We start from the raw sequence: 16,094 nt of genomic DNA on the forward strand, positions 1-16,094 counted from the left end.
TGTGTGGAGGTGAGGACACAGGAACTGGAACCTAAAAGAGAACTGAGGAGGCACATGAAGGTCACAGGGAGGTACACTCCTGGTGGAGACAACAGCAGGTACAAAGACCTAGCAGGAGCAGCAAGTTGAATGAGGCAGGGGCCAGAAATCCAGGAGGCCAAGGTGAAGCCTGGAGGCTTTGTTCTAATTGAATGAAACAATCAGTGAAAGTTCTTAAACGAAGAACCTGGTCTAATGCCTATATTAAGAAGACCATGCCTTGGGGCGCCTGGGTGGCTCAGTTGGTTGGGCATCTGACCTCGGCTCAGGTCATGATCTCGCGGTCCGAGAGTTCGAGCCCTGTGTCAGGCTCTGTGCTGACAGCTCAGGGCCTGGAGCCTGCTTCGGATTCTGTGTCTCCCTTTCTCTGACCCTCCCCCGTTCATGCTCTGTCTCTCTCTGTCTCAAAAATAAATAAATGTTAAAAAAAAAATTAAAGGGGCGCCTGGGTGGCGCAGTCGGTTAAGCGTCCGACTTCAGCCAGGTCACGATCTGGCGGTCCGTGAGTTCGAGCCCCGCGTCAGGCTCTGGGCTGATGGCTCAGAGCCTGGAGCCTGTTTCCGATTCTGTGTCTCCCTCTCTCTCTCTGCCCCTCCCCCGTTCACGCTCTGTCTCTCTCTGTCCCAAAAATAAAAATAAACGTTGAAAAAAAAATTAAAAAAAAAAAAAAGACCATGACTGCCACTATATGATGTTAAAGAGTAAGGGAGGGAGTGGTTGGAAGGCTTTGTGAACAAGGTACCCAGAGAGGATTGCCGTCCAGGCAACATTTGGCGGGAGGGGGGAGATAGTGAGTGGTAGACTCAGGACCTATTTCCAAAGGAGAACCTCCATGTGCACTGTAAGGATGTTGCGAGAACACTGTCAATCACATATTCTAGCATCATCTCCTTGTGGAAGGATCTGAAGAAAACAGGACTCTCCTCTCTGGTGTTGCTCATGTTTTCGCATTTCCTGAGCAATCAGCCTATTTTTACCTCAAGGACAGATGCTCTTTCCTTCCTTTGGGATGGTGCCAGAAACCTCAGGGCCAACTTTGTGACCCATCTCTAGCAAGTATATGGAGAACTGTTACCCATTTCATCCACTAATTTCACTTTTGGCTTCATCTTACTTTCCTTATTTTCTTCCTGACTTTGGTTTGGTCCTATTTTTAAAACACTTAATCTTGCTATACTTGATTAGTCAACTGAAGTCATTTTTCAGACATTCCAAGAAATAAACAAATAGACAATATAGCTTGACAATGTGTTGGTTGCTATACAAATAATCAAAAACATAAAGGTTTTCTCAGAGGGATTCATCAGAGACTTATAAATAAGTACATGTGTAAGGAACCTGTGTGTGTGTGAAGCCAAGAAGACAGGCTCATAAAAACTTGACTTAAGGAATCAGGAAATTGCACACAGACCTGCTCTACACCCAGAGAAAGCAACATGGTAACAAAATGTTGGAAATCAAAGCTTACCAGATGATAAGATATCAAATCCTATGTTAATTCCTGACATTTAGGAGGATATAAAATACCACTTCAGACAGAGGGCTCAGCCAAGAAAGAACACATTTTATCAGCCTGGCTAGAATCCACATGGAAATCTAGAAAAACTGTGCTGGGGGCAGGGGTGGGCAGGGGAGGTGGGTGGGGTATCTTTTCACGCTCAAACCACCTGTTACTTTTCTCTCTTCCAGAGCCGGCCACTTTGGAATGATAAATGTTAATCATGCATCCAAGTGTGAGTGTGTACACATGTGCAGGTGAGTATAAAATCTAGGTCAACACTCTCTTAACCACTACACAGCATTGCCTGGTGTGAGAATTTATCAAATTGGTCCACTTGTTAAATGAGAACTCTGGTCCCTCCCACCCCCTCTCTTTTTTTTTTTTTTTTTTCTTATTAGCTTTAAAGCTAAAAATTCCAAATAATCAATAACCAGAGTTACTCATTTAACAAAGACTTACTGAATGCCTGCCATGCCCCAGGGACAGTCCTAGGCTGTGAGGACACAGTTTTGAACAAACTAGACAGCAATCAATGCCTGCCTGCCCTTGTGGATGTCCCATTTCCAGTGAGCCTGTGACACCAGTAAGTTATAGAGTAAGTTACAATATTAATGCTACAGAAAAAAAAAAAAAGAAAGAAAGCCAGAGAGGTGTTGCAATTTTAAATAACAGCAAAGGGAAGGCAGTCCTGAGAAGGTGACGTTTGCATACAACTTGAATAAAGGTCTGAAGGAGATAAAACAGCATGGCGTACATTCATCAGGGGGAAGAGCATTCCAAGAACAGTTGGTTCAAGCGCTGTGAGGCAGGACTGTGCTTAGAATATTCAATGAACAACAAGGAAGTGGGTATGGAAGGAGCGGAGTGAGTGTGGAAAGCAGATCAGTCTCCTGTGGCTGCTGTAACAAATTACCACAAACTGGTAGCTGAAAACAAAAGAAATGGACTCTCTCGCTATTTTGGAAGTCAGAAGTCTGAAATCAAGGTGTTGGCAGTTCTGGGGGAAAACCTGTTCTTCGCCTCACCCAGCTTCCGGTGGCCACCAACATCCCTTGATTTCTACCACACCACTCTTCCCTCTGCCTCCCTGGTCGCGTTAATGCTTCCTCTGCTCTGTGCAGTCCCCACCCTTGTGTCACTAAGGACATGTGCCACTGGATTTAGGACATGTGCCACCCTAAAGATGATCTTATTTCAAAATTCTTAACTGCATTTCCTCTGCAAAGATCCTTTTCCAAGTAAGGTAATATTCACTGGTTTAGGAGATTAAGACAGACATACCATTTGGAGGTCACCATTCAAATCACTAAAGGATGATGACAGTAGATGAAATCAAAGAATAATGGTTGGTGGTGGGGGACAGATGGAAGACTTATGTAGGAATCTTGTAGATCATTGTATAACTGACTTTAGTCGGAAGCAAACAGGAAGCCATAAGAAGAGACGTGACATGGATTCAAGATGTTTAATAGGCTCATTCCGGCTGTTTTTTCATGTAGAACAGTCCAGTAGCATTCAACCCTTAGACTGATACTTCAAATCAAGAGTGTACCATATTAAGACTAGAATTGAAAAACAGAAGGAATAAAACTTGGCATATAGCAAGCCTTCACTGGCTAATTAAGGACACTCTGAAAATCCCCTACCAATCCCATCAGACATACCTGTTAAGTAATTGAATGCTCTTTTACCTAATCAACCTGTTTTGAAACAAAAGTAATATTTTCCCATAAATATTTCTTAACCATCTACTATACTCAAGATTCTGTTCCTAGGAAGTAAGGCCATCAACAGATCACATACTACTATCTAACATGGTATTAACTGATAAATCACCTTTTTTAAAGATTTATGTTACCACTTTACTTGTGTAAACAGTGACTGAAGAATCTCAACTCTGGTTGGGGTGGGGTGGGCAAAGACATGTTGTGCTCATATTCCTTGTTATTGCTCTTCTAATCATGCTACATAGAATCCCTTCCCAGACCCTTAGCAAGGTTTTGGCAGAATCTGTAACTCTGTACTCACTTTTCAGAATTAAAAGTATCTGTCCAGTCTCAGATTAAAGACAGGCTTGAGCGGCAACCTTGACTACTTTGAGCTGTCTTCCAACTTTTTCCCCATTCTGGGGCTGAGCTACTCTGATTTTAGAGGCAGCATGGTCTTAGGTAACTGGTTGTCAGCAGGTAAAAGGCTGGTATCCCGAGTCTAGCTCCAGTTCCATCTGGTGGGAGCTTTTGCAAATATATGGGTCTCAACATAGTTCAAAGCTGATTTTTTTTTTTTCTGGAAAGGTATTCAAGCTCTACTGTCACTTTACCTGCTTCTGAGGGTCCATTCAAAAAAGGACAGCATGTCTTTAAAACACTGTCAGTGGTATATGACCCAGTCACATTTCTCGACAGGTCAGTGCCTCAGTTATGCCAATATCTACCTGAACATCCTTGTGGCACATGCCCACTACTTTGGCATTCATGGTTCTGTGCAGGACCAAGGGACCTGCTGAATTGCTTATATGTTTCTTCCAAGGGCTCCAGACAACAGGGGAGTGGTAGAAAAGCTGTTTCCATCTTCTTCTCAGGAATATTACTCCTCAATCCCTTTTTTCCCTTCTACTATAGGCCATTCCAAAAAGGCTCTTCCCATCCTTGCCCCATTCAGAAGCAAATGAGAGGCAGGCACTGGTCTGTGCTCATGTGTAATCCCAAACTCTATAGAGTAGATGGGAAGGTCTCCTAAGGAGCCTATCCTGTACCTGTACCACACTCCTATCCCATAGCAGTTGTCTCTATAGCCTGCAGGTTCCATAGCTCAGCATCCAGCCAGGGAACAAGATGGCAGCACCCTTTTGTTGAAATCATCCAGCTCGGGTCTTTGAGCTACATTCTGCTCGTGACTTTCATGGGCAGTAAGAGTCATCTAGAGGGAGAAGAGTCCTCTGGAATTCTTCATTCCATCTGGCTGTATCTTTCCCCTCACTGATTCTCCTCTTACATAGTCTGGCAGCATGGAAGTGTGGCTCAACACGGTAGGTCTGGTTCTGCTGCTACCCCTTAGTAAAGTGAGTGTGGCTCTCTCTCGTATATGAGTAGCTCTCCAGGAAGATTGTCAGCCTTCCTGTTTGGGCTCTAGTTGCTCATATTCTAGGACAATGTGAAAAGTCTCAGTGAATGTCTGTTCTATTCCTGAATTTCAATGACTTTACTGAAGATACAGCTCCATGAGAAAAAAGATTCTAGGGGTCCTTTGGTCTCCAAACAGAATAGAAAATACTAACTAGTATTCTACCCGTCTGCATGAGAAACACTCTAAAGATTTTAATGTAATTTCTGTTGATTTATTTTATCCTGACATATCTTATTTAACAAATTTTAAAGCAATCATCTTTGGTGAATGGAAAGGGATCGTGGTTTACTGTTAAAGTATTAGCACTCAACAGATAAGTCTTAGTTCCTACAAATCTGTTGAACTGGAAATAAATCTTAAAGATGAAAAGATCTCTTGATAAGTACAGCCATTTCAAAAGCTATTAGAAAACAGAATAATTAGAGAGCCAGATGAGTTTTGCTCCTCCTGGACTCATTTTACCTAGGAGCAAAATACAGCTAGACAAGCTAGACCACCTGTCCTCCCACACCAGCACTGCAGAATTCACCAAGGTTAGTCCTATTCTTAAATGATAATGATGATTACACCTAAACCACAAAGCCACCAAAATGTCAGTGAGAAATACAAGTGGCAGAGAATACATTTACAACAACATAGCCATAGAAAGGAGGAGTAATAGGGAAGGTTTTAGACTCTGGGGAAAATAACTCCTTACAGCACCTAACCAATGATACAAAAAGGTTTGCTGCTCATGGGATGGCAGCCAGAGGGGGTGGAGAGAAGGAAACAGTGAGGCTCAAGAGTCCCAGGTGAAGTCCTCACTTCCATCTAGTAGAACCACCATTGGCCTGAGACTCAACCTTCCCATTTCAACTGCTCATTGGTCAACAAGGACAAAACAAAGTAGCAACTCCAAAAATGCATTACTCATCATAATTTATTATTTAAGTTTAATTAATTTCCAAAATATTTTTAACAAAAGATATTATGAAGTTGTATATGTGTATATACGCTTTTCACCCCTACTACAAATGCACACAGGAGAAATAGGACACTATCTCAGTCTCCTCCTGCTATAGGTTAAGCTTTACCCTAAATTGTTCTTAGAGAACTGCCAGGTCATGTAAGGAAGGTGGTCATTTGAAATAAATCTGTTTTCTCATTTTGTTTTTAGAATAGTTTTTTTTTAATGTCTACTTATTTTTCATGTTTTATTCATTTTTTTGAGAGAGAGACAGAGACAGAGCATGAGCAGGGGAGGGGCAGAGAGAGTGGGAGACACAGAATCCAAAGCAGGCTCCAGGCTCTGAGCTGTCAGCACAGAGCTCGACATGGGACTCCAACTCACAATTTGTCAGATCGTGACATGAGCCCAAGTCAGATGCTTAACTGACTGAGCCACCCAGGCCCCCCTTATGTATTTATTTTTGAGAGATAGAGAGCACATAGGCAAATGAGGTAGGAGCAGAGAGAGGGGGAAAGAGAGAATCAGAAGCAGGCGTGGCTCTGTCAATGCAGAGCCCAATGGGGCTCAGCCTCACAAACTGTGAGATCATAACCTGAGCCAAAATCGAGTTGGATGCTCAATGGACTGAGCTACCCAGATGCCCCTGAATTCTGTTGTTTTTAATTTATTGGTAAACCTGTGATTCTGCTGGACTCAATGGTATTGAAGAACAAATATCAGGTTTGAATCAAAGGGTCTAACAGCAGCTTCCTCCTATCAGTCTTCATCTGTCTACAACCAGGGCTGTCACTGAGACATGTCCACTGGCATGTCCATTCCTGTTATTAAACTCTCAAAACCCTTCTGTATGTACTATCCCCTGCATGTTGCTCCTTCCTCTTTGCCTCCTCCCCTGGGGCTCCCCAGACCTCTCCCCAATACAGAAATTGATAGGTTGATGTTTGACACAGCAGAGAGTTTCCAAGAACTACCCTGACATTGGTCAGTGCCATGTGTCATACTAATTGTTTGCATATGAAAATAATGCCTCTGCCTAAGACATATCCACCCACATCCTGAGCCCCAACCGTGGCTACATCTAAGCCAAACCAAGACTCCTGAGGCACATTTAAAGCCTATAGGAGAAATCCCAGGAAATAATTTAGAACACAAAACTAGTTCCAAGATCTACTATTGTAGAGAGTTCCTAGGATAAGGCCCATTTAGAATTTGTGCCCAAGAGCTATTTGCAAATTTATAGTTATTTTTTCAGTCAATTAGTCTGAGAGAAGAAATGGAAGCTAAGTAAATAAATTAGATCATTAATTCGCAATAAATATAAATTATGCTAATTCTAAAAATTGAACATATATACAAACTACATATATAATAAATGAGGAATATACATAAGACTCTATTAGCAAAAGAAAGCCATCTTGACTTATGGTGTTGTGGAAAATCCATGTTTATTCCTTCAATAGATTTTAACAGTTTTGATATGTGTATGAAAATATAGGATAAACATTAACTGCCTACTGATGTTCCAACAAATCTATTTTCATTCCAAATGGAAATTAGAATATATTTTGCATTATTTAAGTTAATTACGTGACATTTCTTATGAATAATGATGTATTATTTCATTCATTACTTCTAATTATGTTCTGTTACAAGTGTGAGGCTGGCAACACCGTGGCCAGCCTTTTCCTGTTCCTCACAATCTGATGGCTTGCATGGGAAGCAGGTCAAAAACATGCCTGGAATATAATGAACAGAGTTCAGTAATTGTTAACCATGATGATTTAAAATTACCTGGGGAAAGTTTCACATAGAAACAAATAGAAATGGGAAATGGCTTGTCCTGTTACAGGATATTCATTTTTGCAACTAATATGACAAATATTCAAAGTGTTATTTTAATACCTATAATTACCATCCTACCATTTGCTACAGCTGGAGACAGAGCACCCCTCATACTGTCCTCCCCCGCCCCTCCCTGTGCTCACATACCAACAGAGTTCTATTTTATATCGACAGGCAGATTGTAAAGATATCTTTTTCTGGTGGTGAAAGTGATTCTATAGGCTTTGTGCAATTCTGAGAGAATGCAGCAACCTCCTAAAAGCTCTACTCAAAAAGCCAGTTGCATTTCCCTCCATTAATGCATAACCATGGTCAGACCTGCCCATTTCACCCCATTCACAGCAGGGCCTGAAGCTAGAAGGTAAATCCTATTATAAAGAAGAGGTCAAGGTGAAGGAAAATCACTCAGAAGAGGAGCCAAGTGAACCACAAGGCCACCATATGCATATCCTCATCAGCCAGCACTCAGCAAGGATCCAGGGAGAGACCATTGACAGTAGAAAGAGGCCAGGATGAGGTCTGGAGACCAATCTGCACATGCTTTACATCCACCGCCTCATGGGTGAGTCACCTTGGTTTGAATGGGCCAGGACAAAGGATATAAAATCCACACATTGTTTTCCATCCGATTTCAAACGTTCCCTGCACACATACAAAGCATCTATTAATTCCTTCAGTATCAGGTGCCAACAATCCATCATTGTGTCTACAATAAAAACAAAGACACCAGTCTCAGCTCCAGGAACGAAAAATAAACCTGGGGGAGGCAGAGCTTGGCAAGGAGCGTTCCTCTTTCTCCTCTGGTACCCAAGACAATTACTACCCACTGACCCTGCATGTAGCCTCAGAATCATCCTTAACACTGTGAGCTAATTACCAACCAAAGAAGTGGCATCTGAGATAAAATGCATTTGCTCTTTGTGCAGTAATTCTTCAGATGACCAGTCAAGATGGATGAGGGTCACACAAGGTTTGTCTTGCAATGAGGGTTGCCAAGATCATCTGTGGTGGGTTCTAGATGCTTGAAAAAAGAGATTAGTCAACTTAGTGAATGATAAAAGCACCCAAGAGCTTCCTTTGTCCCTGCTGACCGATGCCATCAAAGACTCTTTCTAGCTACCAACCCAAAGGTAGGTAAACATTTCTACGGGAACCTTTCCCACAGAAACAGAATTTTTCTAACTGAACAACCACTGCCACATGCAGAATTCTTGAACACAATAACCTGCCAAATAAAGAAAAATATGACTGTAAGAAAATCAACTTGCCCCACTGCAGCTCAGGACAAAGGACAGCAAGATTGCCCTTGAATGTCTCTCCAAGAGTACTTTAAGCTGGCTAATACACGACAGGCATGCACAGGGTGGAGGGGGGGGAGGGGGGAAAGACACACTGAGGGAAATTTTAAGAAAGAAAAACTATCTTTAGTAATAAGGATATTAAAATAGTGCCTGTGCTCATTTTATTTGCACAGGAAGGTTTAAAAAGAAACTCTTTTGAGAAATGAAAGATCATCAGATCGCTAATAACTGCAGTTTCCTGAACAATTAAAGAAATTCACAAGATTACAACCTACTCAGGAAATGACAAATATTTCTGATTTTTATGGAAGAACTAAAAGGGCACTTTTATCTATAGCATCCATTCCATAAGAAGCACTGTTAAGTAATGAAGCTATTTTTGTTATTTGTTCATTTGCTTCAGGAGAACTCAACACGGCAATAGTCTAAAAACAGACAACTTCCCATTGCTCGCTTGGAAAGGTAAAATCGTATATTAAAAGACATTTGCCAGAGTTTTCTTTTTTACCTATTAAACTTGGACCTTAGAGAACAATTTCCATTGTGCCCAACTTTTGTTTCTAACATTCAGCAGAAATATCTTTCAAGGGACATAGTCTAATTCTTCACAAATGCACTTTATAAGGCTATCCTCAATGCATCATCCAAACAGTGTCTGCACTTGATAACATTCGGTGTGCAATGCTCCTGTTTGGAAAAACCTGCTCTTTTTAAAAACTGATCCAATAAACTGTTGACAAATGATTTGTATAATAGAGTATGGCCAGCAAGCCAGGTTTAAGTCTGTCATTACACACTGCATTCAACCCGTTCACAAACATTGCCGTGTTCCCTTACGTTAGGGCCCCTTCTGCCATTCTGAATAGCAATCCAAAGATCAATACGCAGTCTGCTGAAAACACCAGGACATAACAAATGAATAATTTTACTTACCATAAAAGCCCCAGTCTCTAAATGGATTCCACTAATACTCAAATTCATTTTTCATGCTCAAGATGGGAGGGAGATGTAGCACAATGCAAGGGAACGGGGTACGGAGAAGTATTAACCATACTGGCTCAAATTTACTTAAGCCATGAACAATAGCCGGACTGCACTGAGGTCCATGAATAAAATGTTCACTACAGAATTCTTAAGATGCAATCTCCAAAGTGATTCTGTTCTCTCACCAAGACACTCTGAAAAGCATTTTCCAGGAACAAGAAATTAATGGATTAAAGACATTCTGACATATCCTTCTAGAGTGTTGCACCACAGAGGCCAAAGCCTGTTCAAGCAGCTTTAAACACTGTTTGCAACAAGCAGAAGTATTTGCTTTCGGTGGGGACAAGGACGGATTCGAGTGGGTCTTTTGAGAATGAAGCCAATAGTCTTGCTTCAAAAGTTTACCTTTGGCCCCTGATCTAACAGTTCTTTTCCTCCTCTGAAAGGTATGAAAAAGTCAGTGAGCAAAGTCCTAAGAAAAAAAGGTTTGGGGAGAGGGAACAAAATGTTAGAGAGGACACAAGTTCAAAGATGACATTTACAAGTCTCATGAATGGCACATTCCCCAAAGGCCACCTGAATACTCTTTAAAAAGAAAATCATCATAAATACAAAATAATAATTTCCCATTTACGTAAAGATGCCAATATACTGCCCTTAAAATACAGACTTGTCCATTGAAAACAGGCAAAAAAAAAAAAATCTTTTTCCATCGGCCATCAATTCATTCACCACTTTTAGACTTAACTGTACCCTTGTAACAAAGACATGTAAACAAGATTCCAACTGACAAAGCAGGAGGGGAAAGTTGGAAAAAATATAGCTTTAACAGGATACTAAAAGATCTGGAATAAAATGGGAACAAGATTTGGCTGGTGCTTGGGCATACTGAAAAGGCAGGATTTCCATGGACCCTTGTTGTCCCGCTCCATCAATCGAAATGATCCATATGCTCCTGATGATTACAGCTTCACTTAAAATTCAGGCAAGATAGTACTTTGGATGCTGAGGAAAAAGATGTGTAAGAGCTCCTGCCCCACCCCTTTCCAGGAACGAAGGACTCGGCACAGAGACAAACAAGAATGCACATAGTTCTGACACGAGGCAGACTGGGTAAGTTTTTGGCCCAATGCCTGGAACAGAGCAGGAGCTCTGTAATAAACTGCTGCATGAATCGACATGCAAATGAGGAGTCAAGGGTCACAGAGAGGACCACACATTTACTTCCTGAGAGGGCAAGGCAGGTATCAAAACATTTTAGTTGAAACAAAAAAGGATGGGTAGGATCTCATCTTGAAGAGAAAGGCAGGGTAAAGGTGGCCAGGGGTGGGGAACATGGTGAAAGGAAATACAACACCTGTTTAGGAAATAGTTGTAAAGGGGGAAGGTTGAGTCAAGATAGTGAAAATCTTTTAGGGGCGCCTGGGTGACTCAGTCGGTTAAGTGTCCGACTTCAGCTCAGGTCATGATCTCGCAGTTTGTGAGTTCGAGCCCCGTGCCGGGTTCCATGCTGACAGCTCAGAGCCTGGAGCCTGCTTCGGGTTCTGTGTTTCCCTCTCTCTCTTTCTCTCTGCCCCTTGACCAACTCATGCTCTCTCTCTCAGAAATAAATAAACATTAAAAATGAAAAAAAAGAATAGTGAAAATCTTTTAAGATTATGCTAAAGAGTTTGGACTTTCTCCTTAAAAAAAAATTCATTATATTCACTAGTAGTTTGCAAGGGACTAGGAAGGAGAAAGATAGGATTGGGAGCCATGGTCTGAATGATGTGTGGGCTGGAGAGAAGTCCAGGAGCAGGGAGAGTTCAAGATGCTGTACGACTTAGGACACCCACACCAAGGGGCTCATCTAGGGCAGACAGAACAGAGCCCCGGGGGAAGATTAAAGCCCGCTGCAGACATCTCACCATTTATTTTATGAAATGTGAGTGGGCAGAGCTATCCACAGCTTCAATTCCCAAATCACAAGACAAAAGAATATCGCTTTCTGCAGGCGAATGAGTAATGTATTAAGATTCTCCTCACCGTTGTCACCTAGCCGAGTTTACAAAGGTAAAGTAAAAAAATTAAAAAAAAAATCACAAAATCATCATATAAAAAGGATTGTCTGAATACATTATCTACTGGTCCTGAGACCCCTTTCAACCCTGCAGATATGAAATGCCTCACTCAATATACAGATTATAAAAATGTCCTGGTTCTGTTATCCTCAGAAAGGGTCGGCTCCTTCTTGCTACCTTCCAAGCAAACTGAGGTTTGCTCACTTTAATGCGACGTCCCTCGTGTCCCTGGCATTTACTCAAAGATAGGAGAACTGACCAGGACCCATTTCCAAAACAGCAGCTCCAGTGCCATCTGGAAAAAGACTGGTCATCATTTGCTAACGGCTCACTATTCAGCTTGTGCATTTTCCTAGAGGCAGACACCTCAACTGAAGTACAAGCATGTCTATGACCTATATCTTGCATCACACCTGACAAAATTTGTTAAAAAGACCATGAAAATCAAGTTTTCTGCTATCAAGATATGAGTTAAAAAAATTACAAAGCTAAATTCATTCTATTATTAACCATTAAAAAAGCAGTACAACTCTGCAACCTTCCAGGGCAAGGTATTAAAATTTGTTCATCTAAAATCACATTTTCATCCCAGGTCCCCTCTTTGATAGAAGATAAAAGTCAATTAAAGCTGGCACTCAAAGAGATATGGCATTTCAACCATATTCTTTTGACACCAGAATGCTCAACCGTTAAAAAAAAAATCCACAGAGGAAAAAGACAACCACAAACTTGCAGCAGAATCAAACGAAAAAATAAAATGCTTCTGTCATTTTAAGAACTTCAAAGTCTCTTAGAAGAACTCCATATAAAATTGACATACAGCTTGAAAATTTTTCTTTTTTTATAGGACTTTCCTGAACCATTCCAGCTTTTATTTTTACTTCAGTAGACAAGAAATAATATTTTTAAATATTTACCATTTATAATTTAGACTATTTTTATAAATTTAAAGGTAAATATCAAGAAGTAATTTGTATTAGTAGTTTATTGCTGTTATCATTAGTTTTATAAATGTACATAATTTATTTAGTCAAAATTAAATTCAAGAATCCGGGTGTCTACCATAAAATCACAATTCTCTTTTGGTGCTTTTTTTCTTATTTGTGTTTTTTTTCAATGTTACATCAGGTATATGGCCCAGAAAGGAGATTATTCCTGAAGTTCTCACACACTTTGAAAATTCCCATAGGGGAAAAATATATATATATATAAAATATATATATATATTATATATTATATATATATACATGTACACACACACACACAATTTCAATTTACTCTGGAAAAAAAATCTTGAGATACTTATAGATTCAAAATTACAGAGACATTTATTTCAAAGTAAAATCATGTCTTAGTGTGGAAAATGTTTATTATCTTAAAATATGAAATTTTATACTTTATTGCCCTCTGCATAGTAAATTAAATTAGAGGGAAAGAGAAAAAAATAACTCTAAAGCATCAGAACAAAAGTCATTTGCACACAGTCACGAGTGACACTCGAAGCAAACACAAAAATAACTCCAGAACATTTCACCAATTCCTGCTGCTCCCACTGCAAAGAATAAAGCTTCCAATGAAGTCAGCAGCAGGAAAGACAACAAGTCAATGGTCAGAGAGAAATAAAACTCTACCACCAATGATACTGGATGACCATCCAGAAGCTGGGATGCTCTCCAAGAAAAAAAATGCTATTTCAGATCCTAAAATGAAAATGACTATTTTGTTAGGTATATTGAGGTATATGAATTTGCTAGAATGATCCCTAAAAGGTAAAGACACCGAGTCAATCACAAATCCTTAGGTAATACCTTATTTCCACATCACAAAAGTGCCAGCCAATCTCTATCTTACTATTAAGATTTGCTACTGATAACTGAAAACAAAGGACCCATGATATTCACTAGGCCCACTTTAGAAGCACCTATTTATTTACACAGCTACTATAGTGAAAAGGTCAAGTAAAAATTCACCTCCAAAGCCACGGTTGCTAAGCAACTCTTTTCAGAAAGTTCTGCAACATTGATCAAGCATATTACTGGTGCCACCAACTGGATTAGGAATAAATGCAACATCTTACCTGGTTTCTCCAAAGGGGGAGGAAGGCGGAGCCCTTGTTTTCTTTTTCAGACCGTCGTTGGAAGCCAATGCTGCAATCCTCTGGTCTGTTAAGTTCAGAGGCATTTTATTTTTCCTCTCTTAAAACAAAACAAAACAAAACAAAACAAAAAGGATACGTCCTGGTACCACAGGTTTCCTGTTCACAAGAGCAAAGGACAGTTCTGTTTTGAGAAAAACCACAGAGGGCTTGATGAGGTGTTGGCCAAATCTGAATGACATTTCCTCACGGTTGAAACCTGAAAGAGAAGAGGATTTAGGAAATGAGAATTTGTAAAATTCAGATGAGAAACTCAGATTATATACAACTCTAAAAAAAGCAAATTTCAATACTACAGATTGTTAGTTGCAAAGTAGAAATGACTGAAGCTGTTCCCCATTTAAGTCCACTAAGATGGATTCTTGGCACATCCTCCTAAAATACTCTCCTCTCCTTACCCAGTGTTGCCTTGATTGTTTTTAAGCAGAAGCTTGCACAAGGACAACAAAACAGTCTTCTTAAAACTCTGTAATTCAAGTCGTCACCTTAACCCAAAGTTACTAGGTTCTGCCTGTCAGGTTATTTTTATCCATTCATTTCATCATTTTTGCTAAGCTGAAATTTTTAATTGTTAAGCATGCACTATAAACCATTTAATTCTTAAATGCTTTTCTCAAATGGTTTCATCTTTATTTATGTAAAAGCAATTTAGAAAAGGTACAAACACCATTTGACCTTGCCTATAACTACCAAAACATGAGCACTTCCAAAGAACTATTCTAGTAAAAATTCCAAAATTGAAGGGAAAAATTTTGAGAAAACAGAAATAGCATAACAGACTTCAAGAGGAGAACAATTCCTGGTTAATGCAGGTTGTGAAATATTTCATATTCTCTTTTGGGGGGGGAGTCATGGGAGTGGAATATGACTGAATCAGTATGCGGTGCTTAGCATTTGGGTACCAAGTAAGGGTTTTCCGTCATTCCTATGCTTATGCATGGTAACGTTACTTCCTGAGTAACTAAGACCCTCCTTGGAAAACCACTCATTTTCCAATTTAGAAACTATCCTCCTATAAATATGTGAGAATAGATCAATCCATGGGAAACCAGAAGATTACAAAACAGACAATGTCAGTAAATGGTTGACTATTTTACAAAGCATACCAACAAATGTACAACTGTTTAATGATCCTCATGTTCTCAAAGACTCAAAAGATACAGAGGGCCATGCAAATGTCATCTACTATCATCTAGAAGTGCCCACATGGCAAGAACCTAACACATGTCAGGGACTAAGACATAAAATAGAAGGTTTGCCTCAAAGATACAATACTGGTTTTCAGAACATTTACAACTAGCTAATAAAAATGACAGGCCAATGAGGATATTGAAAACCAATGTACCCAGTGGTTCTTAAGGTGTGTTTCCTGGACCAGTAACACCAGCATCGCCTGGGAACTACTTAGAAATGTAAATTCTGGACCTACCAAAGCAGAAACTCTGAGAAAGGGCCAAGCAATCTATGCTTGAGTAAGCTGCCCAAAGGATTGAGAACCATGATCAAACCCAACTATTCTCCCAATCCTTGGGTCCTTCCCTACAGAATCTTGGCCAACTAACTGGCTAGACTATGCATGAATATACCCAGTGATGGGAAGTTCACTATTCATTGCTTCTAAGACAATCAATTCCAGCCATTACATAGTTGCCCTTCCTCCAAGTCTATTTGTTTGTCATGAATTCATGCCTTGGAGAGGATGAAATACGTATCGTGCAAGTGGCAGTGCTTCAGATATTTAGAGTTAACCTTTTTTCATTTCCCCCACAATTTTTTAAATAAACATGGCATTTCATTTCAGTCATTCTGCAAACAGCATTGATTCAATTCCACAACAGCTCTTGGTGTGTCTTATGATTATTATTAACCTTACTTGGTTTTTGCTGGGGGTGGGGGGAAGATTTCCTGCCCAGCATCTACTTTCTGTATTTCTGTCCATACCATCCTGATTTTTCTTTGGGTAATACCACCCCCCCACCATATTCTGTTTGTGGGGCTATCCCCACTGCCTGACTCTAGGGACAGGAAAGTGATTCAGGCATCCTTAGGCTTCTGTCACATGGCTGGTTCAAAAGCAGACACAGGACAAAACACGAGCCTCTGAAAAAAAAGGAGATCCACAAGAAGATTACTGCTG

General features: G+C 40.2%; 1 protein-coding gene across 8 annotated transcripts in view; it reads right to left on the bottom strand.

Moving 5' to 3' along the window:
- FHIT (fragile histidine triad diadenosine triphosphatase) overlaps nt 1–16,094 on the bottom strand; it is a 1,417,560-nt gene that overhangs the window by 765,436 nt on the left and 636,030 nt on the right. For all 8 annotated transcript variants that reach the window (XM_045496936.1, XM_045496934.1, XM_045496935.1 and 5 more), the window contains one exon: nt 14,037–14,156. In XM_045496936.1, the coding sequence (XP_045352892.1) occupies nt 14,037–14,139 (103 nt within the window). In that variant the 5' untranslated portion in view covers nt 14,140–14,156. The remainder of the gene's footprint in view (nt 1–14,036; nt 14,157–16,094) is intronic.

Source organism: Leopardus geoffroyi, chromosome A2 (genome assembly GCF_018350155.1).
Source record: "Leopardus geoffroyi isolate Oge1 chromosome A2, O.geoffroyi_Oge1_pat1.0, whole genome shotgun sequence".
Classification (NCBI taxonomy): Eukaryota; Metazoa; Chordata; class Mammalia; order Carnivora; family Felidae; genus Leopardus; species Leopardus geoffroyi.